General features: G+C 49.2%; 1 protein-coding gene across 1 annotated transcript in view; it reads right to left on the reverse strand.

Annotated features, from left to right (window-relative positions):
* The window catches only part of Arhgef4 (Rho guanine nucleotide exchange factor 4), a 147,514-nt gene that overhangs the window by 86,909 nt on the left and 41,230 nt on the right, over positions 1-19,375 (reverse strand). Inside the window, exon 2 of the mRNA XM_045151065.1 lies at positions 8,413-11,865. Within this exon, the coding sequence (XP_045007000.1) occupies positions 8,413-11,865 (3,453 nt within the window). The remainder of the gene's footprint in view (positions 1-8,412; positions 11,866-19,375) is intronic.

Below are 19,375 nucleotides of genomic sequence, written 5' to 3' on the forward strand. Positions count from 1 at the left end.
TGATAAGCTATAATTTTCCATGTTCGGTTCTAAGAAGGCGTTTATCTTTGGAGGCCCGCTGTGGAGCCATGGCTCTGAACATCCAGCTCACACCCTCAAGCAGTCCCCTGGAGAGACCAAGATGGCAAGAAGCCAGTGTCTCCAGCCAACAGGCACCATGGGCGGAGCTCCGGAGCAGGACCCACTGCAGTGAAGCGTGGAGCCAGCAGAAGTCTCATCCCAAGCCAGGAGGCCGGCACCAGGCAAGCCCCAAGGCCAGCAGTAAATGACAGACACCTGGGAACTTACTAAGTAAAGTAGCAATCCCCACCAAGACCAATTGCAAAATCAGAAATTCTGGGACCGGCAGTCTGTTAAAATGCTCCTTAGGGAATTCTGGTGCACAGCTACCATGAGGGCCATGTGTCTGAGAGACAGGTTGATGACAGCGAACTGAGGCACCCCTGCAATCCTGCTGCTCCTCACATGCCCGAGGGTGGAGAGCAGACTGGGATGGGATCACCCAAGCAGGAGGAGCGGTCATTACTTCAGTGCTTACTGCCCATCTTCCTGTCCTAAAGGACAAATACTAACAAATGACGGAGGTGCCAGGGAGATGCCCAGTGGGTAAAGCGCTTGCCATGCAAGCACGTGGACTGAGTGTGGATGCCCATAGTGGCACACACCTGTGATCCCCTCACGGGGGTGGCAGAGACAAGAGTGTCCCCAGGACTTGCTGGCCAACTAGTGTAGATGGTCCTGTGAGCTCTGGTCCAATGAGAGACCCTGTCTCAAAATCTAAGGTGGAGTGAGTTTGAGGACACCCTTGAGACTCCGTAGTGAATTCCAGGTCAGCCTGGGCTACAGTGAGACCCTACCTCAGAAAACCAAAAATAAATAAATAAATAAAAGAAAAAGAAAAAACAAGAAAGGAGGAAGGTAGGAATGCTGTGCAGGACATCAGTGTGACAGTGGATGTAAGGTGTGCCATGCTCTCCCATTCTGCACCTCTTCTGGCCATTCAGAGATGGAGGTAGTTGTATAGTTGAGATTGTCATCTGTATTGACATGATAAAAAAAAAAAACCCAGCAGGCTGATGTATTGCCATGATCTTGTCCTCTGCCTAACCCTCTCATCACTTTCCATCTGGTTACTCTGTGTCACCCGAAGTACAGGAAGGCAGCACCCAGTCAGTCATCCCAACATGTGGTCCCCTGTTCAAGATCGCAGGGCTTGATTTAGCTTTGGAAGGTGCCCTTTGAACAAACATCACCTGCTGGCAGGCGTGGGTTTTGTGGATAGGGAGCTCTGCACTGGTGTTCTTAAATGCTGCTCCTGTCTGGCCTTGTCTTGGTCTCTATCAGATAATCCTCCTGGAAGATGCTGATCAGCTTCAGAAGTAGTCACCTGAATGTTGACCAATTGCTTTTATTTGTTCAGAAGTTCCAGTGGCGGGGGAGGGGGGAAGGGCATTTTCATAGGATATTGTTTACAATCATGGAAGTTGTTAATAAAAACAAATTAATTTAAAAAAAAGAAAAAAAAACTAAGGTGGAAAGTAATTAAGGAAGACACCAATATCAACCACTGGACTCCACATGTGTGTATGTATGCACGTGCACACACACAGGGCACCTGCATAAACACATGCACCCACATATATATGAACATGAATATGCACATGTATAACACACACACACGAGAAACAATGGAGTAGTAGAGAAGAAATTGTAACAAAATTGGCCAAAAGTGGATGTGGACAAAGTCAGGACATAGCCAGAGCACAGGAATCTTCTAAGGAAACACACATGTGGGATGCTCAGGGACTATGGAGGAAGAGAGTGTCCTGGCAAGCAAACAGAGGTCCTGGGTTAGTCTGTGTATCCAGGCATGGCCTTCCTAAAGGCCCCTGGCTCATCAGCCAGTGGTTCTAGATCCTGGGGACTCCAGATGAGCTGGTGAGGACAGAGGAGAGGTGTGCAGTGTGAGAACAGGGACAGCCAGAAAGTCTGTACAGTGATCACTGGGTCACTCAGCACCCTGCTTCATCCCCAAATAATCATGAGCCTCGAAAACAAGCAACTGGAGGACACTGCTGTGGAGAAATTGCCACCTCAGAGAAGAAACTCTCCAAATATAACTTACAAAATAAGCGATTTCCCACCAGACCACCCTATACCCAAGTCCACAAGCTGGTGAGCTCCAAACCTGCTTACAGAAACAGAAATTAGGAGCCTCCCTCTCAATAAATATGAAAGAAAGTGTAAGTCATTTAGGAAAAACCTCCAACACACTAAAAAGACTTGGAAAGATAAACAGGAGAAGGGAAAGCAGATGAGGAACTTAGAAGAAAACCTGAACAGCATTAAAATTAACCTCAAAGGATGACGGGAGACAATATCAGGATGCTCTGAAAATTCCCCAGCAAGGACGGCAAGTTCTGGAAAAAACTGCCTAGACACACACACACTTCTGCCTTGTGGCGAGCTCGAACGCTCCGGTGGCGGTGGCGTACTGAGGGACAGCGACGTGGCTCCAGGCGGCATTCCACTACTGCGCAGACCACTGCCCTCCTGCAGAGTAGGCAGCGACTACGCTAAAACAAGCAAACCATCTAAAACCCCCAAAGACATGATGACTCCGAATTGTGCAGAGAAGGAAAGTGGGCCAGTAAGGGTCCTCAGAAGCCAAAGGACAGCAGACATGCAATCAGGGGTTGTATCCCTAGGTTTTCTGCTGTCTCATGCAATCCACTCATATATACATCATGTATGGGCAATACAGAAGCCTCTAGGTACAAGCCTCGACTGATGCTTGCTCTCTCTGGTCAATGCTAGCAAAACATAAAATAGTCGGGAATTCCCCTAGTTTTACCGAATGCTAGGTAACGACTATGGGCGGGGAATTCCCAACCTGACTGTCTGTAACAGAGCCCAGACATCCCCGCCGACGGTCCACGAAGTGTGTCAGGAAAGGCTGAGTGGGAACTGAGGCTCCCTGGTGTTGTACGATAGGCCAGTGTGTGGGGCCAGTCCCCTCCCCTCCCTCCTTGCGTGCTGAAGTGGTACAGGAGGCCTGGTAGAGAACCAGGACTGTTTCAGGATTCACAAGGCCTCCTCACTCCTTGGTGTTCCAGGGAGCCCCCTGGGGAGGCATGAAGGAGTCTTCATGCCCACCATGTAGCTGTTAGTGGAGACCCTCAGCTCCCATCCCTGACCATCAATCATCAGACATCATCCCTACCCATCCACATGTCAACAGAGGCCAGTGAGGAACCTGGGAATTTGCCTTGTCCTGGCAGTAATGAGGTGGTACCCAACTTGCCCCACCTGAGTGGTATTAAGTTATTTACACAAATAGAAGACCTATACTATCTATAATCCCTGGAATAAAGTTGACACTTGTGATTCCACGAACCAGGAAAAGCTTAAAGGGAACTGAAAAGGACTGTCAACACATTCTGACACTCAGAAGACAGGTGTGTTGGCTCCAGCAAACATTCTTAGAGTGACCATCACTTAAAAGGTTGCTTAACCAAGAAATACAAACCATCCTAAAACAAATCAGGGGAAAAATAAAACATCTCTCAAAAGAGAAAACCAGAAGAAATATAAATAAAAATTATAGAACTGAAAAATATTTTTTTAATTTTTTTGTTTACTTTTATTTATTTATTTGAGAGCGACAGACAGAGAGAGAAAGAGGCAGACATATATAGAGAATGGGCGCGCCAGGGCCTCCAGCCACTGCAAAGGAACTCCAGACACGTGCGCCCCCTTGTGCATCTGGCTAACGTGGGTCCTGGGGAATCGAGCCTCAAACCGGGGTCCTTAGGCTTCACAGGCAAGCGCTTAACCACTAAGCCATCTCTCCAGCCCAAAAAATACTTTTAAAAATGACCCAAATACATATTGTCTATAAGAAACTGACTTTTAAAAATATTTTATTTATTCAATTGAGAGAGAGGAAGAGGGGGGCACACCAGGGCCTTCAGCAACTGCAAATGAACTCCAGATGCATGCTCCCCTTGTGCTTCTGGCTTACATAATCCTGGAGAATAGAACCGGGATCCTTTGGCTTTGCAGGCAAGCACCTTGACAAATAAGCCGTCTCTCCAGCCCTAAGAAACTGATTTTTAAAATAAGGCTATAGGTCAGTTGAAAGTAAAAATATGAAAAAAGAGATATTAGGCAACTATGACAAACTTAAATAAAACTGTCAGCAAGACAGGAACAAAAAGATGAAATAATCTGCTAATATTGGGCTGGAGAGATGGTGTAGCGGTTAAGCGCTTGCCTGTGAAGCCTAAGGACCCCGGTTCAAGGCTTGGTTCCCCAGGTCCCATGTTAGCCAGATGCACAAGGGGGCGCACGCGTCTGGAGTTCATTTGCAGAGGCTGGAAGCCCTGGCGCGACCATTCTCTCTCTCTCCCTCTACCTGTCTTTCTCTCTGTGTCTGTCGCTCTCAAATAAATAAATAAAATTAAAAATATATATATATATTTGTATAATCTGCTAATATCAGGAAAGAAACAGGGATAATACTATATACATCAAGGCACCAAAACAGGAAACAATAACACTAAGAACCCTTCCACACATACGTTTGAAAGCTTAAGTAAAATGAAACAACTCTTTGGACAAATACAAAATATACAACAACTCACCCAAATATGAACTAAGTAATTTGAACAGCCCAATAAATATTAACAACTTGAATTTGTAACTAAAACACTCCCAAGAAATAAATCTGGCCTAGTTAACCATCATTGGAAAATTCTACCAAATGTTCAAATAGAAACAAAAATGCTGTCCTACATGCTTCTTCAAGAAAACTGAAGAAAGGAATCTTGAGCAAAAAGAACAACGCTGGAGGCACCACCATACCTGACTTCAAGCTACACCACAGAGCCACAGTAGTAACAGCAGCGGGGTACTGGCATAAAACCAGGCACGCAGAGCAGCAGAACAGAGGGCATGGATGGCAACCTGCCCAGACACTTGATAGTCCACAAAGATTTCAAAAGTATACATTTGGGGAAATACAGCCTCTTTAACAAATGGTGTTAGAAAACTGAATAGAAACATATTAAAAAAAAAAAAAAAACTAGATTTCTGCCTCTTACCTTGTGCAAAATCACCACCAAATGGATTGAATACCCTAATGCAAGACCTGAAACTGTGAGAGGAAAACATAGGCAAGGACTTCTGAAAAGAACTCTGGGTGCTCAGGAAATAATGATAGCAACTGAAAATTGGGGTTTCATTAAATGAATGTTTCTGCAAGCAATGGAATCCAGTTAATCAAATTAACAGACAGCTTGCAGAATGAGAGAAATCCATTGCCAGCTATAGACCCGACAGAGGCTTATTATATGGAATATTCAAAGAACTCCCAAAAACCAAACAAAGATAACTCAAACAACCCAGCCGCAAATGAAACATGTAGTTCTCAAAAGATAAGGTACGGGGCTGGAGGGATGGCTTAGTGGTTAAAGGTACCTGCGTGCAAAGCCGGATGGGCCCTGTTCAGCTCCCTAGCACCTATATGAAGCCAGATGAACAAAGTGGCTCATGCATCTGGAGTTTGTTTGCCATGTCAAAAGGTCCTGGTGTGCTCATTTTCTCTCTCCCCCACCTTTCTCTCTCCCAAATAAATAAATGAATGAAATATTTAAATATAAGGGGAAGTTCAGATGACCAGTAAACATATGAAACATGTTCAACATCACTAGCTGCTGCAGCTCTTCTCGTGGCTGGGACAGAAGCAGCTGATGGGAGGAAAGGGGTCTTTTCAGTTTAGTCTTGAGTGGAAGTGTCATCAGGGCAGGAAAGGATGGGTGGCTGGATTTCAAAGGACATATGCTGAGTAAAAAGGTCAATCTCAAAAACTCACTTCTGGGGCTGGAGAGATGGCTTAGCGGTTAAGTGCTTGCCTGTGAAGCCTAAGGACCCCGGTTCGAGGCTCGGTTCCCCAGGTCCCACGTTACCCAGGTGCACAAGGGGGCGCACGCATCTGGAGTTCGTTTGCGGTGGCTGAAAGCCCTGGCGCGCCCATTCTCTCTCTCTCCCTCCATCTGTCTTTCTCTCTATGTCTGTCACTCTCAAATAAATAAATGAAAATGAACAAAAAAAAAAATTAAAAAAAAAACCTCACTTCTGAAGCTGGGAAAATAATTCAGCAGGTGAGAGCACTTGCTGTGCAAGCCTGAGGACCTCATTTGATCCCTGGCATCCCTGCCAAAAGCTGGGCATGGCCACCCACAGCCTGTCACCCCAGCGCTGTGGAGAAGCTGAGGCAGCAGAACAATAGACTCCCTGGTTGGCTGGACAACCGGGAGAAGAAAAATGGAGACTCCACATTCCGAGAGACACTCGGTCTCAGAGAAATCAGGCAGAAGAGTGATAGAGGACAATACTAACATCTCCCTCAGCATCTGCACACACACGTGCACACACCAATACCACACACTCAACATCTTCCACAGAATCTTCACACACACGTGCACACACCAATACCACACATACTCATCACCTTCCTCAGCATCTTCACACACATGTGCACACACCAATACCATACACACACTCAACATCTTCCTCAGCATCTTCACATACACGTGCACACACCAATACCACACACACTCACACTCATCACCTTCCTCAGCATCTGCACACACATGTGCACACACCAATACCACACACACTCATCACCTTCCTCAGCATCTGCACACACACGTGCACACACCAATACCACATACACTCATCACCTTCCTCAGCATCTGCACACACATGTGCACACACCAATACCACACACACTCAATATCTTCCTCAGCATCTGCACACACAGGTGCACACACCAATACCACATACTCTCAACATCTTCCTCACAATCTTTACACACATGTGCACACACCAATACCACACACACTCAACATCTTCCTCAGCATCTGCACACACCAATACCACACACTCAACATCTTCCTCACAATCTTTACACACCTGTGCACACACCAATACCATACACACTCAACATCTTCCTCAGCATCTTCACACACACGAGCACACACCAATACCACACACTCAACATCTCCCTAAGCATCTTCACACACATGAGCACACACCAATACCACACACACTCAACATCTTCCTAAGCATCTACATACACGTTTGCACACCAATACCACACACACACACACCTCATCACATTATTAAAATGACAGAGTTAGAAATTACTGCTTGGGTCATGCTAGGGCAGTGATGGTGTGAATAAAAAGGCTCAGAAAACTGTGAATCTTGCTTATAGTGAGTATATGCATCCATACATGACAAAAAATAAAACAATGTTAATACAGGTTTATCAACCCTCGTATGGAACCCAAATCCAAACGTGCACAATCTGAAGACTATGAACGCTGGCATGATGCCCCAAGTAGGAAAATGCCACATCTGACCTCATGTGGCAGACTGCAGTCAGAATGCATGCGCACTAAACACACTGCATAAATGACCTCCGGGCTCTGTGTGTAAGGTGAATATGACTTATGAATAAGTTTCATGTTTAGACTTGGGTCCCTCCCTCAAGATAGCTCCTTATGTGTATTCAAATATTCTAACAGGAAAATGTATTTGAAATCTGAAACCCTCTTTACTCACTGACTGTTGAGTCTTGAGCATTCTTTATATAGTCCAGTTACTCTCGTTGAAAATGTGGGTAGCGGGTTGGAGAGATGGCTTAGTGGTTAAGGCTCTTGCCTGCAAGACCTAAAGACTCAAGTTCAACTCTCCAGGTCCCACATAAGCCAGACACACAAAGTGACGCGAGCACGCAAGGTCTCACACGATCACAAGACGGTGCACTCATCTGGAGTTCAACTGCAGTGGCTAGAGGCCCTGGCATGACAATTCTCTCTCTCTCTCTCATAAAAAAGCCAGTCTATGGGCTTGCCTCAAAAAAAAAAAATTAGAGTGTGGGTTGCAGTTGGGTGTGGTTGCACACGCCTTTAATCCCAGCACTCGGGAGACAGAGGTAGGACACTCACCGTGAGTTTGAGGCCGCCCTGAGACTACATAGGGAATTCCAAATCAGCCTGAGCTAGAGTGAGACCCTACCTTGGGGAAAAAAAAAAAAAAAGGACTGCAAATAAGTCCTCCCCACCTGTATCTTTTCTATTTCCCTTCGGGCAGAGTCTCAGAGGCATCTTGTCTAAGAAGCCCTTTCCACTCTCCAGACCCCAAACGTGCTCCCTCAGGTTCTAAAGACTTTATGATGCTGTGCTGTATTTTGTATTTAAGTTTGGCATTAGTATGTATTTCTTATGCTATCTTTTACTAGTCTAACAGTTTTTCAACTTGCTCTTAAATCTGACCCAAGGGGACTTCCCTTAGCCACGCTCAGAGGTAAATAAAGGGGTCAGTACCTCACGGCTCACTCACCTCACTCCCAGGAAGGTCTCTCAGAGAGGGTGACGCACGGAGGCCCTGGTGACACTGGCCTGTGTACCTGTTGTCTTCCTCCTGGTCATTCTGGCTTAGTGTCTGCAGAGACAGCAGGAGGCTTGTCCTGGCCTTGGGAGTCTTGAGCCTTTCAGAGGCTGATGAACCCTTGTCCGCTTCCCGGTAGCTCCCAAGAGAAACCATGGAGATGGCATTAGTCCTGCCGGGCAGGCAGAAGGCAGCCTGCTGCGCCCCGGGCCTGGGACTCTGCGGCTTGGGGCTTGTGGGTCTGCAGGGCATACCTTGGCTTTTCATGGACAGACAAGAAGCAGAGCTGCAGGGGGTGGCACGGCTGATGCCAGCCTGCTGGGCTCCAGGACTGGTGGAGGAGATCAGCCAGGCCTGTTCCGGGCACACACAGGACAGGAGGCACCCACCACCTTCCTGGGCAGTTGTGTGTTTTATGGTTGGCTCACTTTTCCTCCTGAGTTCTGGGGAAACCAAACTGTTGGGTGACAAAGCTGCAGGGTGCTGTGGGGGCACCCAGGAGTCTCCACAAACACAGCTGGCAGTGTCCTCGGCCGACCGTTCACTGTGACTCCCGGTCACTGGTGGGGAAGGACTGCGTGAATCCACAACTTCTGGTCCTGGAACCCTCTTCTCTGAGGGGGGCCTCTTGGGGCTCTCCACATCTTTGCTTCTCAGAAAAATGCGCCAGGAGCTCTGGCGCTGCCTGCCCTTCTCGCCCTTGACAGAACCAGTAGAACGTTCTTCAGCATTCACTTTTTCCGCAATTTTTCCCTCGAAAAAATTGGAAAAGGTCCTATGAGCTAAAGCCAGTCTGGTCCTGAGCTTGCTCTCCGTTGTTCGGAGTTTCTTGGCGGTGCTGCTGAGGTCCCCGGGTGTCCCTGCACACTCCCGGCGCGGGCCATCCGGGACAGAGGGACTGGGAGGGAGGTGCGCCTCCGGGCCAGGATGCGCCAGGCTGGCCTCAGCCTCCGGGGTCAGGGCAGCACAGGGCGTGCCCACCCCAGGGCTCTCCATGACTACGGGACTGCTGGTCCTTAAAGAGGTCACCTGGAAAAGTGTGGGGCGCTGCCTGCCCTCCCGAGCACCCTGGCGGAGCCCGTGGTGAGCTCCCAGGGACCCAGCTGCTGCGGGGACCCTGGCTGTGGCTGTGGCTCCCTCAGGGTCAACCGCAGGGAGCTCGTCCTTCCCTGCGTTAGGGGCATCTGTACTCTCAAGGCCCACATCTCCCTGTCTGTGTTCCTTGCTGTGGGGCTGGCGGCTTCCCTCGGGGCAGATGGCCTTTTCTGGGCATGCACCCACAAGCTCCAGTTCAGAGCTTTCCCCAGGCAGCCTCTCATTCAGGGGCTCCTCTGTGCCCAGGGTCGCTTCTGAAGTGGCCCTGGAGACCAGAACTTCCCCCGGCTTTGCGCCTCCTGCCAGCAGCTGGAGACACCGGTCCTCGTTCCCCACGGTGGGGCATGTTGGCAGCTCACACCCACTGCCACCAATGGACGTTTCTGAGTTCCTGGGGAACTCACACTGAGTGGCACCTACACTTTGCAGAGTCCCAGTGCTTTCCCCTAAGAAATCGCTGGACTCTGACTCTAGCCGAAGGCTGGCCTTCCCTGTAGTGGCCTGTAGACCTTTCTGCGCTACAGCTAGGATGATGAGGGTGTAACTGTGCCCAGGAGCAGCCTGTGCTTTGGGCTCCAGCTGCAGGCTGGCACCATCCCTAGGCACCTGGTCACACTCATTTCCAGTACTGCAGTGTGATGCCCTGGGGGCTGGGAATTCTGAAAGACGCCACAAGGCCCTTTCCCTGCCGTCAGGGTCTAGAATCATTGCCTCTTCTGGGTCTTCTGAAGGAGCTCGTGCCCCTGCTTCCAGAGTGGTGTCTGCAGCATGGGCACTGCCACTCACTTCCCAGCAGCCCACCAGACCTCTGTCGCACATGGGGGTCTCCCCATGGCTCTGGTGATGGGGGCAACTGGCCCTCCCAGGCAGCTCTCTCTCCTCACTGAGAACACCTTTTGCTGTGCAGTCCCTGGGCAGGTTTCCTGCCTTAGCAGAAGCGTCTTGAAGGCACTTTTGTTTACTGCTCACATCAGCAGGGCGGGCACCTCGGGGTTCCTCAGGTCGGCTCTCTGGGCTGTGCCCCAGCTTGCCTTCAGCTGGCCCAGGCACTTCCTCCTGACTGCCAGGCTTCAACAGTTCTGAAGAGAAGTGTGAAGCGTCTGGGCATGACCTAGAAGCCCGTTCCACCTGGTTTTCCTGTGGGAGAACCACACAGGGTGTGTCCCGGGAGGCCCCTTGAAAGCCACAATCCCCGGGCTTGTACTTATCCTGTAGATGGGGAGCCCTGCCTCGCGCAGCCGGAAGTAACTGAGACAGTCGGGTGGCCGCACGGGGAAGGCTGCTTTGTGTTCTTGGATCTGGTTCTATCTCTACCCCTTTCATCAAATGCGTCCCAAATGTCACAATGTTGCCCCCCATGGGCTCCTTGCAATAACCTGAAGGAAGCCCCGCTATGGAATGGGTCCTGACCCGAGTCCTCCTATGCCGACAGAGGTGTTTGGGGGATACCCCTCCATTACCACCAATGTTTGCTGGGGCACTGAGGTGAAACCTGGTGTGTAAGAGGTAAGGTGTACCCAAGCAGTGTTGGGCACAGACTGTGGGGTCTGGAGGACTTCTCTTCTCTGTCCTGGTCCACAGGAGCACTTTGCTGACCTGCCGGGCTATGCGAGGTAGTGCTGGTGCCTGGGCCCTGCTGTGAGCACGTGGCCAGCTCTGATACAGTTTGCAGTGTTGCAGAGCACAGGAACAGGCCATGGGCATGTCCAGATCGCCCTCGGACTGGACTCTCTGCAGGGAAACCACGCAGAGCCCGCTGTGGTCTTGACCAGCTATCCTCTGTGCCAGCTGGGGACTGCTTCCGCCCGTGGCCCCCTGCAGGGAGCACCCGACCAGGGGAGACTCTTGCTCCAGGCTGGTCACGCAGTCCCAGGAAGCATCTTGTTCCCCTTTTCCAGCAACTGTAGCCGAGGCATGCCACTTGTTTTCATAAATGTCTTCCTTCAAGCCAGGAAACAAATCCAGTTCCTCCTCTGCATCAAGGCCAAAGACATAGGAGAAGTGCTGCTCCTGAGGAAGTCTAGCTGCTGGGCCATCAGGACATTCCCAGTCCGTTTCTCTGTCTACCAAGGGACCACTTGGAGAGAGGCAGACTCCCCCAGCGAGATCAGCAGGCAGGGACTCAGTGTCAGAGGCACTTCCAAAAGGATCTGTTTTTGTGTCTGATCGGCTCCCACTCTGAAGGGACAAGGTCTCAGAGTCCTCACGATCTGTTTCCTGGCTCCATCTCTGCTCCTCCGCAGGGCGTGGGGGCAGCTGGTTATCTTGGCTCTTGCTTTCACCAGGCAGGTGCGCCCCTGTCTCTGGAGTCTGCAAGGGCAAGAAAAGAAGGCTCAGAGACATGGCCCAGGGGCACCGACACTCACTTTTACACCATCATACCTGCCTTCATCAGAAGGAGAAGGGCTCAGAAACATCTCATTGTTTTCCTTGTAGCCATAAGAAGGGAATGAAGAATGAAAGAGCTACCTTTCATGACCACAGAAAACAAGCAATGAAGACAAACCCAAACAGTGGGCAGAAAATGTAGTACAAGTTGAAACAACTCTATCAAAACCAGAAAAGGCAGCAAGTATGTGCAATTGAAGTCATTGTAAGCATTTTGTGTGAGTCATGATGAGAGGCCTGTCTCTGTGTAAGGCATCCAGCAAGAGGGAACAAATTAATACATGTCCACCTTGTGTCCTGTTCGCTCTTATGTAACCTGGTGGCTTACAGCAAATGCTCTTGCACTCAGAACTGCTTTCTGAGCTTGATTTGCTTGAGAGAGAGAAAAAAAAGCAGAGAGCAGAAGAAATCTCAAGACTTAATGAGGCTAAAAACACATTTTAAGATGTTATAAATGCTCAAGACAGCTTTGAGAACAAGAAGAAAAAATAACAAACTGGACAGGAAATTTGAATAATTTCCTTCTGTAGTTATATATATATATGTGTGTGTATGTGTGTGTGTGTGTGTTTTTCATATGTGTGTGGACACATATGTGTGTGCGGGATGTCTGTGGAGGGCAGAGGACAACCTCAGGTCTAACCCTCAACAATGCTATCTCCTTCCCTTTGAGAGAGTGTCTCTCATTGGACCGAAGCTCACCACGTTGGCTAGACGGGCTAGTCAGCAAACTCCAGGGGTCCTCCTGTCTCTGCCTCCCCAACACCAGGATTACATGTGGATGCCACCACACCCAGCATTTTAGGTGGGTACTGGACATCACACCTAGGTCTTCATGCTTGAAAGGCAAGCACTTTAGCCACTAAGCTATCTCTTCAGCCCTAGTTGCATATTTCTTTATTGCCTTACTGAGTTATGAATTCCTCTATGTATTTAACATGTACAAATCGGAGTATATATTTATGTGAACCTGTGTGTATGTGTGTGCACATCTTCCAGGGCCTCTTACCACTGCAAATGACCACCACACACACGCACCACATTTTGTGTCTGGATTTACATAGGTTCTGGGGAATTGAGCCTGGGTCAGCAGGCCTTACTAGCAGTACCTTTAAACACTGAGCCATCTCCCCAGGCCAGCTCGAGGTTTTGACAAATGCACCCCCCTGCCTCCTCCCACAAAGACAAAGACCAATTTCCACATCCCCCAGACGTCCCAGCCCTTTTTCAGCCCATGCCCACATTCCTCCTTGTCCTTCCTCGGGTCAGAGCTTTGCTTTCTGTCCTATCTTGATTTGACAGCCCTAGAGTTTCACGTGGACAGATTCCACAATATGTCCATAGAAACATGCTGTCCTTCCCTCAGGCACGCAGGCTGTAGCACGTCTCAGAACATGCTATGACCTCAGCCGTGAAGCAAAACTGTGCAACACTCAGTCATTGAACTCCCCAACATCCCCCAGGCCAGGTGTGGGCCGAGCATTCGGTCCCGTTCCTAGCCAGGAGTCATTAGATTCTGAAACTTCTGGAGCCGCAGAGATGGGTCAGTGGTTAGGAGCACTTCCTGCACAAGAAGAAGGGTCAGAGGGGGCCGGAGACCACTGAGTTCAATCTCCCCAGAAACATGGAAGCCACTCGGCATGCCTGTAGCCCCAGTCCTGGGGGTAGAGATTGAAGAAGTGCCGGGGCTTGGGACACAGGCCAAGCTCTGGAATCAGTAAAGAGATGCCGTGTCCAGGCAGCGAGCAGATGACCAGGGCAGTGGCAGAGCCTGAGGTACTCCTCTGGCCTGCACACACGTGCACGGAGTGCTGCATCCGCACATGCATCTGCATGCGTGCACACACACGTGCATCACACCTACTCCACTCACATACACATGCAAAAGCACCCTAAAAATAAGTAAAATATCCCCGAGTGGTGAGACTAATTGGAAAGGTTATGGGACCTTTACACGGTGGAGCCTTGCTGGAAAGTGTGGGTCCTGCTTGCCGTCTGCTTCTTGACTGTGTTGCAATGTGACCAGCTGCTGCCGTGCCTTCTCTCCATGAGGGTCCATAGCCTCTGCAACAGCAAGCCAAACTCCTTAAGCTGCTTTTGTCAGAGGAAAGAAACTAACACACTACCGAGCCTGGCTCCCCCAGGACTTCTGGTAAGAGATTCTTCAAAGTAAAATTGCTTTTAGTTCTCTGTTACTACAAGAACGAGGGTAAAAACCACCAAAATGTGTGATGTGTGATGTTCTGAACTAAGGGACAAGGCAGAAAGACAGGGCTGCAGGATAACATACTTCCCGACATGTTGCAAAGCGACACAGTAGTCGCAATGGGGCACACCAAATGGAAAGAGGGCTGAGGCTGGAGAGACGACTTAGCCATTAAGGCGCTTGCCTGCAAAGCCTAAGGACCCACATTCGACTCTCCAGATGCCATGACGGCCAGATCCACAAAGGTGAGGCAAGCACAAGGTCACACATGCCCACTAGATGGTGCAAGCGTCTGGAGTTTGATTACAGTGGCTGAGGCCCTGGCAAGCCAATTCTCTTTCCCTCTCTCTCGTGTGCACGCTCTCTCTAAAAAAGGAAGGAAGGAAGGCAGGAAAGTGGGAAAGAAGGGGGCTGGGCAGTAAGGTAGTGTCCAGGAAGAGAGCCTTGGGGGTCTGGCTCTGACAGGATCCCAGTGCAGAAACGTGCGCTGAAAATAGGAAAGTAAAGGGGAGACGAATTAGAAGAGGAAGGAGGAAGGGAAAGGTGACTGGCGGGAGTGAGAGGGGAACAACGGGGAATAATGACCTTCACATACATGTATGAACACGTCATAAAGAAGCCCATTATCATGTATAGTTAATATACCCTAATGAAAAAAAAAAAAACAAACCAGATTTACTCCAAGTGGAAAGAGAGCTGTACGGCGGTGTTCAGAAGGACAGACACTGGGAAGCCCAGCTCTCATGGAAGCCCAGCTTACGAGTTTTCTCTGGTCACCTCTGTCGTGCCAGGTGCCGGGCTGTATGGCATGTTGAACAAACTTCCCCTGACTCACTCCCGAGTCACGTGGGGACAAAAACAGGTGAAATGAGATGTAACCAGGCCTTGACGTGTACAGAGATGGCAGGTCACAGCGGCCCCTGTGTCGTCACCAGTGAAGACGCAAAAAGGCCACAGCATGCTGCTACCTCGTGGGAACCTTGCGTTTCCATCTCGGCAACTTAGTGATCACAGCCAGGACCCACGGACAATCTTTCAACACAGCCACAGGCTGGCGTCACCCACAGACTCCTACTGGCATCAGAGGACAATGCTACAGGCTCAGAGAATTCCAAAGTTCCAAGTTTCAACTGAACAAAGATGAGGCTAGTGTTAGGCCACAATGCCAAAGGGCTGGAACCTGCCTGGCCCCGCTCAGTACCACCCCGTGACACCACCCCAAGGGAGGGCTAAAGCCAGGGCTGGCCTTCGTAGTGTGCCTGTGGCTCAGGGAGGGCTAAAGTCTTTGCTGGCATTCTAGCTATTTCAGCAAGAGGCCTGGCTCAGTCACAAGAAAAAGAAAAACCTCCAAGGGAAAAAAAGATACCTAAGGTGATTCTTCCAGATCACAAAGCTGAGTGGTCCGTTCAACACCACCACAATGCCACGTTTCGCGTTCGCCGAAGCACACAAATACTGACCTGTAAGCAGTATTTTTCAAATCACTGGGTTTGGTTGAATAGTAGATTCTAATCTGTGAACAGTGATTTCAGTTGGCCCATTCATATTCATGAGTCTGGCCAAACTTAGGCTGCAAATATTTTTTTTTAATTCCATCTGCTGCAATTTGCACAGACTTTTTTTTTTCTGCAACAAGTACCAAGTTTTTCTCGTCCTTATCATCTAAAAATACTGCATGACAGCTATTTCATAGCATTTTATTGTTTGTGTCCTAAGTCATCTGGAGATGGTTTAAAGCATATGGACAGAGGTGGGCATGTCATGTGTGAGCACTATACCGTTCTGTACCAGGCATTTGAGCTTCAGGGACAGAGGTGCCTGTGAAGGACCAGTGGGAGCCAAGCCTGCAGACACTGAGGCTAAAGTTTCACCCTGATTCGATTCAGGAGTAAGAATTGTCAGCATAAACTAGTAGCATAATAAAAGATAAGTAAAATTGTGAAACAGAAAGCATCTGTTCTCAGGTTCTCTCTCTGCGTCTCTCCGCACAATGCCTGGGCTGTGCCTCAGAAATGTCTGGAGCTGAAATCTAGCAGTAAAGAATATTCTTGGGCTGGAGAGATGGCTTAGCAGTTAAGGCACTCACCTGTGAAGTCTAGGGACCCAAGGTCAACTCCCCAGACCCCACGGAAGCCAGGTGCCCAAGGTGACGCATGAGCACAAGGTGGCACACGCGTCTGGAATTCACTTGCCGTTGCTAATTCTCTCTTGCTCGCTCTCTCTCTTGTAATGTGTGTGTGTGTGTGTGTGTGTGTGTGTGTCTACACACATATATATATTCTGGGCTGAAGAGATGGCTTAGCAGTTAAGGCATTTACCTGCAAAGCCAAAGGACCTCGGTTCGATCCCCCAGGACCCACATAAACCAGATGCACAAGATGGCGCATGCATCTGGAGTTCCTTTGCAGTGGCTGGAGGCCCTGGCATGCCCATTCTCTCTTTTTCTGTGTCTACCTCTTACCCTCTCAATCTCTCAAATAAATAAATTATATATTTTTTTCTCTTGCTGAGGCTCAGGGCTTCCTCTCAGGTGGGGAGTGGATCAGATTTAAATAGCCTTAGATAAAATTCCTGGTGTTTTCTCAAGCCATGTACTTCGTAAGTACCACATCTCTACAAATCTCTGAGGTCTCCAATGCGAGGAGCAGGAGTCGGCTTTCTCCCTGTACCGTGCACAAAGCCACAGTGCGTTTCCACAGAGGAGCAAAGGAGGACTAACTGGAAGTCGCCCAGGTGAGAACGGTGGTGAGGTGTGAGCTCCAGGTGTTCCCTTCTCCCGCCTGAGCGCGAACTCCTGTTCACCAGACACTGACTCCCACTTCTTCTCGGCCTCTTCCCTTCTCAACTCCTCCTACACAGCTGACAGTCAGTCCCCACATGTCCTCACCCCCACGGCCCCCTTTGAAAAACTCGTCCTTGAGAGTAAAATATCCCTTCACGACGCCTTGGTTGCATTCCAGTTACATACAGCATTTCATGACCTTGGCAGCTCTGATCTTTTCCTAATCCCATCATGAGTTCCTCTTTGATCTGTGATTTGTTAGAAGTATGTTTTAGTTGTCCCTGTCACTTCTCTTTAATTGCACTGTGATAAAAGAGTGTGGTCTGGGTGATATGGATGTTTTGACATCAATTGAAACTAGCTTTACAACGTCGTCGTGTGAGACCTCATTTCACAAATGATCCCTGGGTGTTTGCAGAGTGTGTGCTGTAATCATGCACTACTGTCCTTAGTAAGTGCTCGTTAGATAAAGCCTGTTAATTGTACTGAAATCCTCAGCAGCCTTCTTCTGCTATTAAGAATGTGCCGTACGGATGTGTCAGTTCCTCGTCAGTTGTCACTGCAGGCACGCCCCAGCGAGGCTGCGCACACGGAAGCCGGCGCAGGACGGCTGCCTGCCCGCGAGCAGCAGCTTAGTGTCCCACGCACAGGCTTGTCCTCCAAAGGCGACTTTTCTGATGCAGCTGTTCGCTTTTCGTTAGTGCAGCAGTTACCTTCGCGTTGCTGGGACAAAACAGCTGACCAGAAGCAGTTTACGGGAGGAAAGGATTTCTTGCAGGCTTACAGTTTCGAGGGGAAGCTCCGTCACAGTGCAGCAAGCGTGACAACCGGTTCACGACTGCACACAGCAGCGGCAGAAACGGACAGCAGCCTGAGCGAGCTGGCTCTGGACGTCCAGCGGGTCTGGACCACCAGTCAATCCCACATCCTGTCCCCAGGAACACACCGCCTCCAGCCAGGCTCCACCTCCCAAAGGCTCCAAGAGCTGAGGACTAAGTGGCAAACTTAATCATAAACCCTTGAGTAGCATTTTTACTTCCCTTAAGTGTGTCTTTCTTTTTTTTAATTTTTTTGTTAACTTTTTATTTATTTTATTTGAGAGAGACAGAGAGAGAAAGAGGCAGATAGAGAGAGAGAATGGATGCGCCAGGGCCTCCAGCCAGTGCAAACGAACTCCAGACGTGTGCACCCTCTTATGCATCTGGCTAACTTGGGTCCTGGGGAATTGAGTCTCGAACCGGGGTCCTTAGGCTCCACAGGCAAGCGTTTAACCGCTAAACCATTTCTCCAGCCCAAGTGTGTCTTTCTTAACCAACAAAATCCAATAGCCAAGAGCATTCATGGTGACTGTTGCCATGTCTGGGTTACCAGCCGAGCTGTCAGAGCTCGGTCTTTCTGTGTGTGGGGAGCAGCTCAGTTGTGGTTTGATCAGGAGGCTGCACATGCAGGGGTGCTGTCTTGTACCTGCAGGGTTACGGCTCTTTTGTTTGGGAGCCATCCTGTCTACAGTGTTTCCAGAATTAGCAGGTCCCACTCTACTGACATTCAACTGCCTCTCCTCAACACTATGTCATCTTGGTGGAGTCAGTAACGTTAACATTGCCACATCCAAAGCTTTAGGTTTACTCCCTTCCTTTCTCTTAGTTTTTTTTTTTTTTAATTGGGAATTTTATTGTATGCGTATATTGCATTCTGGTCATACTCCCATCAGGTGATACTCTTGTTCCCTCTCCCCTAACCCCATTCCTCTGAGGGTCTTCCTCAGTGGGGTTCCTGGTATTCACTGTGGGCTCATGAATGTGCCAGTCCATCTCTGTGGGGAGGACAATGCCTCGGAATATTCCTTCAACCACCCTGAGGCTCTTAGGTTCTTTTCACCTCCCTTCTGCAATGTTCCTTGAGCCTTGGAGGGTGTGTTAGTAAACTCCTTCAGTGTTGAGTGCTGGGCGACCTCTGGTTTTCTGCTTTGATGAGTTCTAAGTCTCCTCCCTGGAGGAGGTTCTCGGGCTGGCAGTGAAAGCAGCACTCGTGGCTAAACCACTACTTCCTCTGTAATGTTTCCTGGGCTCTTCATTTTTAAAAACTTTTTACTAACAACCTCCACACATCTACACAATGTACCCTGATCACAATCCCCTCCCACCACCCTCCTTTGCCCCCCTCCCACATCTCTTCCCCCACACAGTTGGCAAAAAGAAACCACACACATTGCCAGCTTTGCCCTTCACCTGTGAGAACAGGCTCACTGTCCATGGAATGAACATTTCTCTCACCTCCAAAAGATTGTCCATGCTCTTCGTGATCCTTCCGTGTAGTGCCTCCTTGGCCCTGACTGAACCCCACATCCATCCCCAGGAGATTTTTATCTAATTTCTGCCATCACAAATTATTTTATATTTTCTATAATTTCATAGAAATAGAGCTATACAGTGTGTATTTGGAGG

The sequence above is a fragment of the Jaculus jaculus genome, chromosome 5, assembly GCF_020740685.1.
Source record: "Jaculus jaculus isolate mJacJac1 chromosome 5, mJacJac1.mat.Y.cur, whole genome shotgun sequence".
Lineage (NCBI taxonomy): Eukaryota > Metazoa > Chordata > Mammalia > Rodentia > Dipodidae > Jaculus > Jaculus jaculus.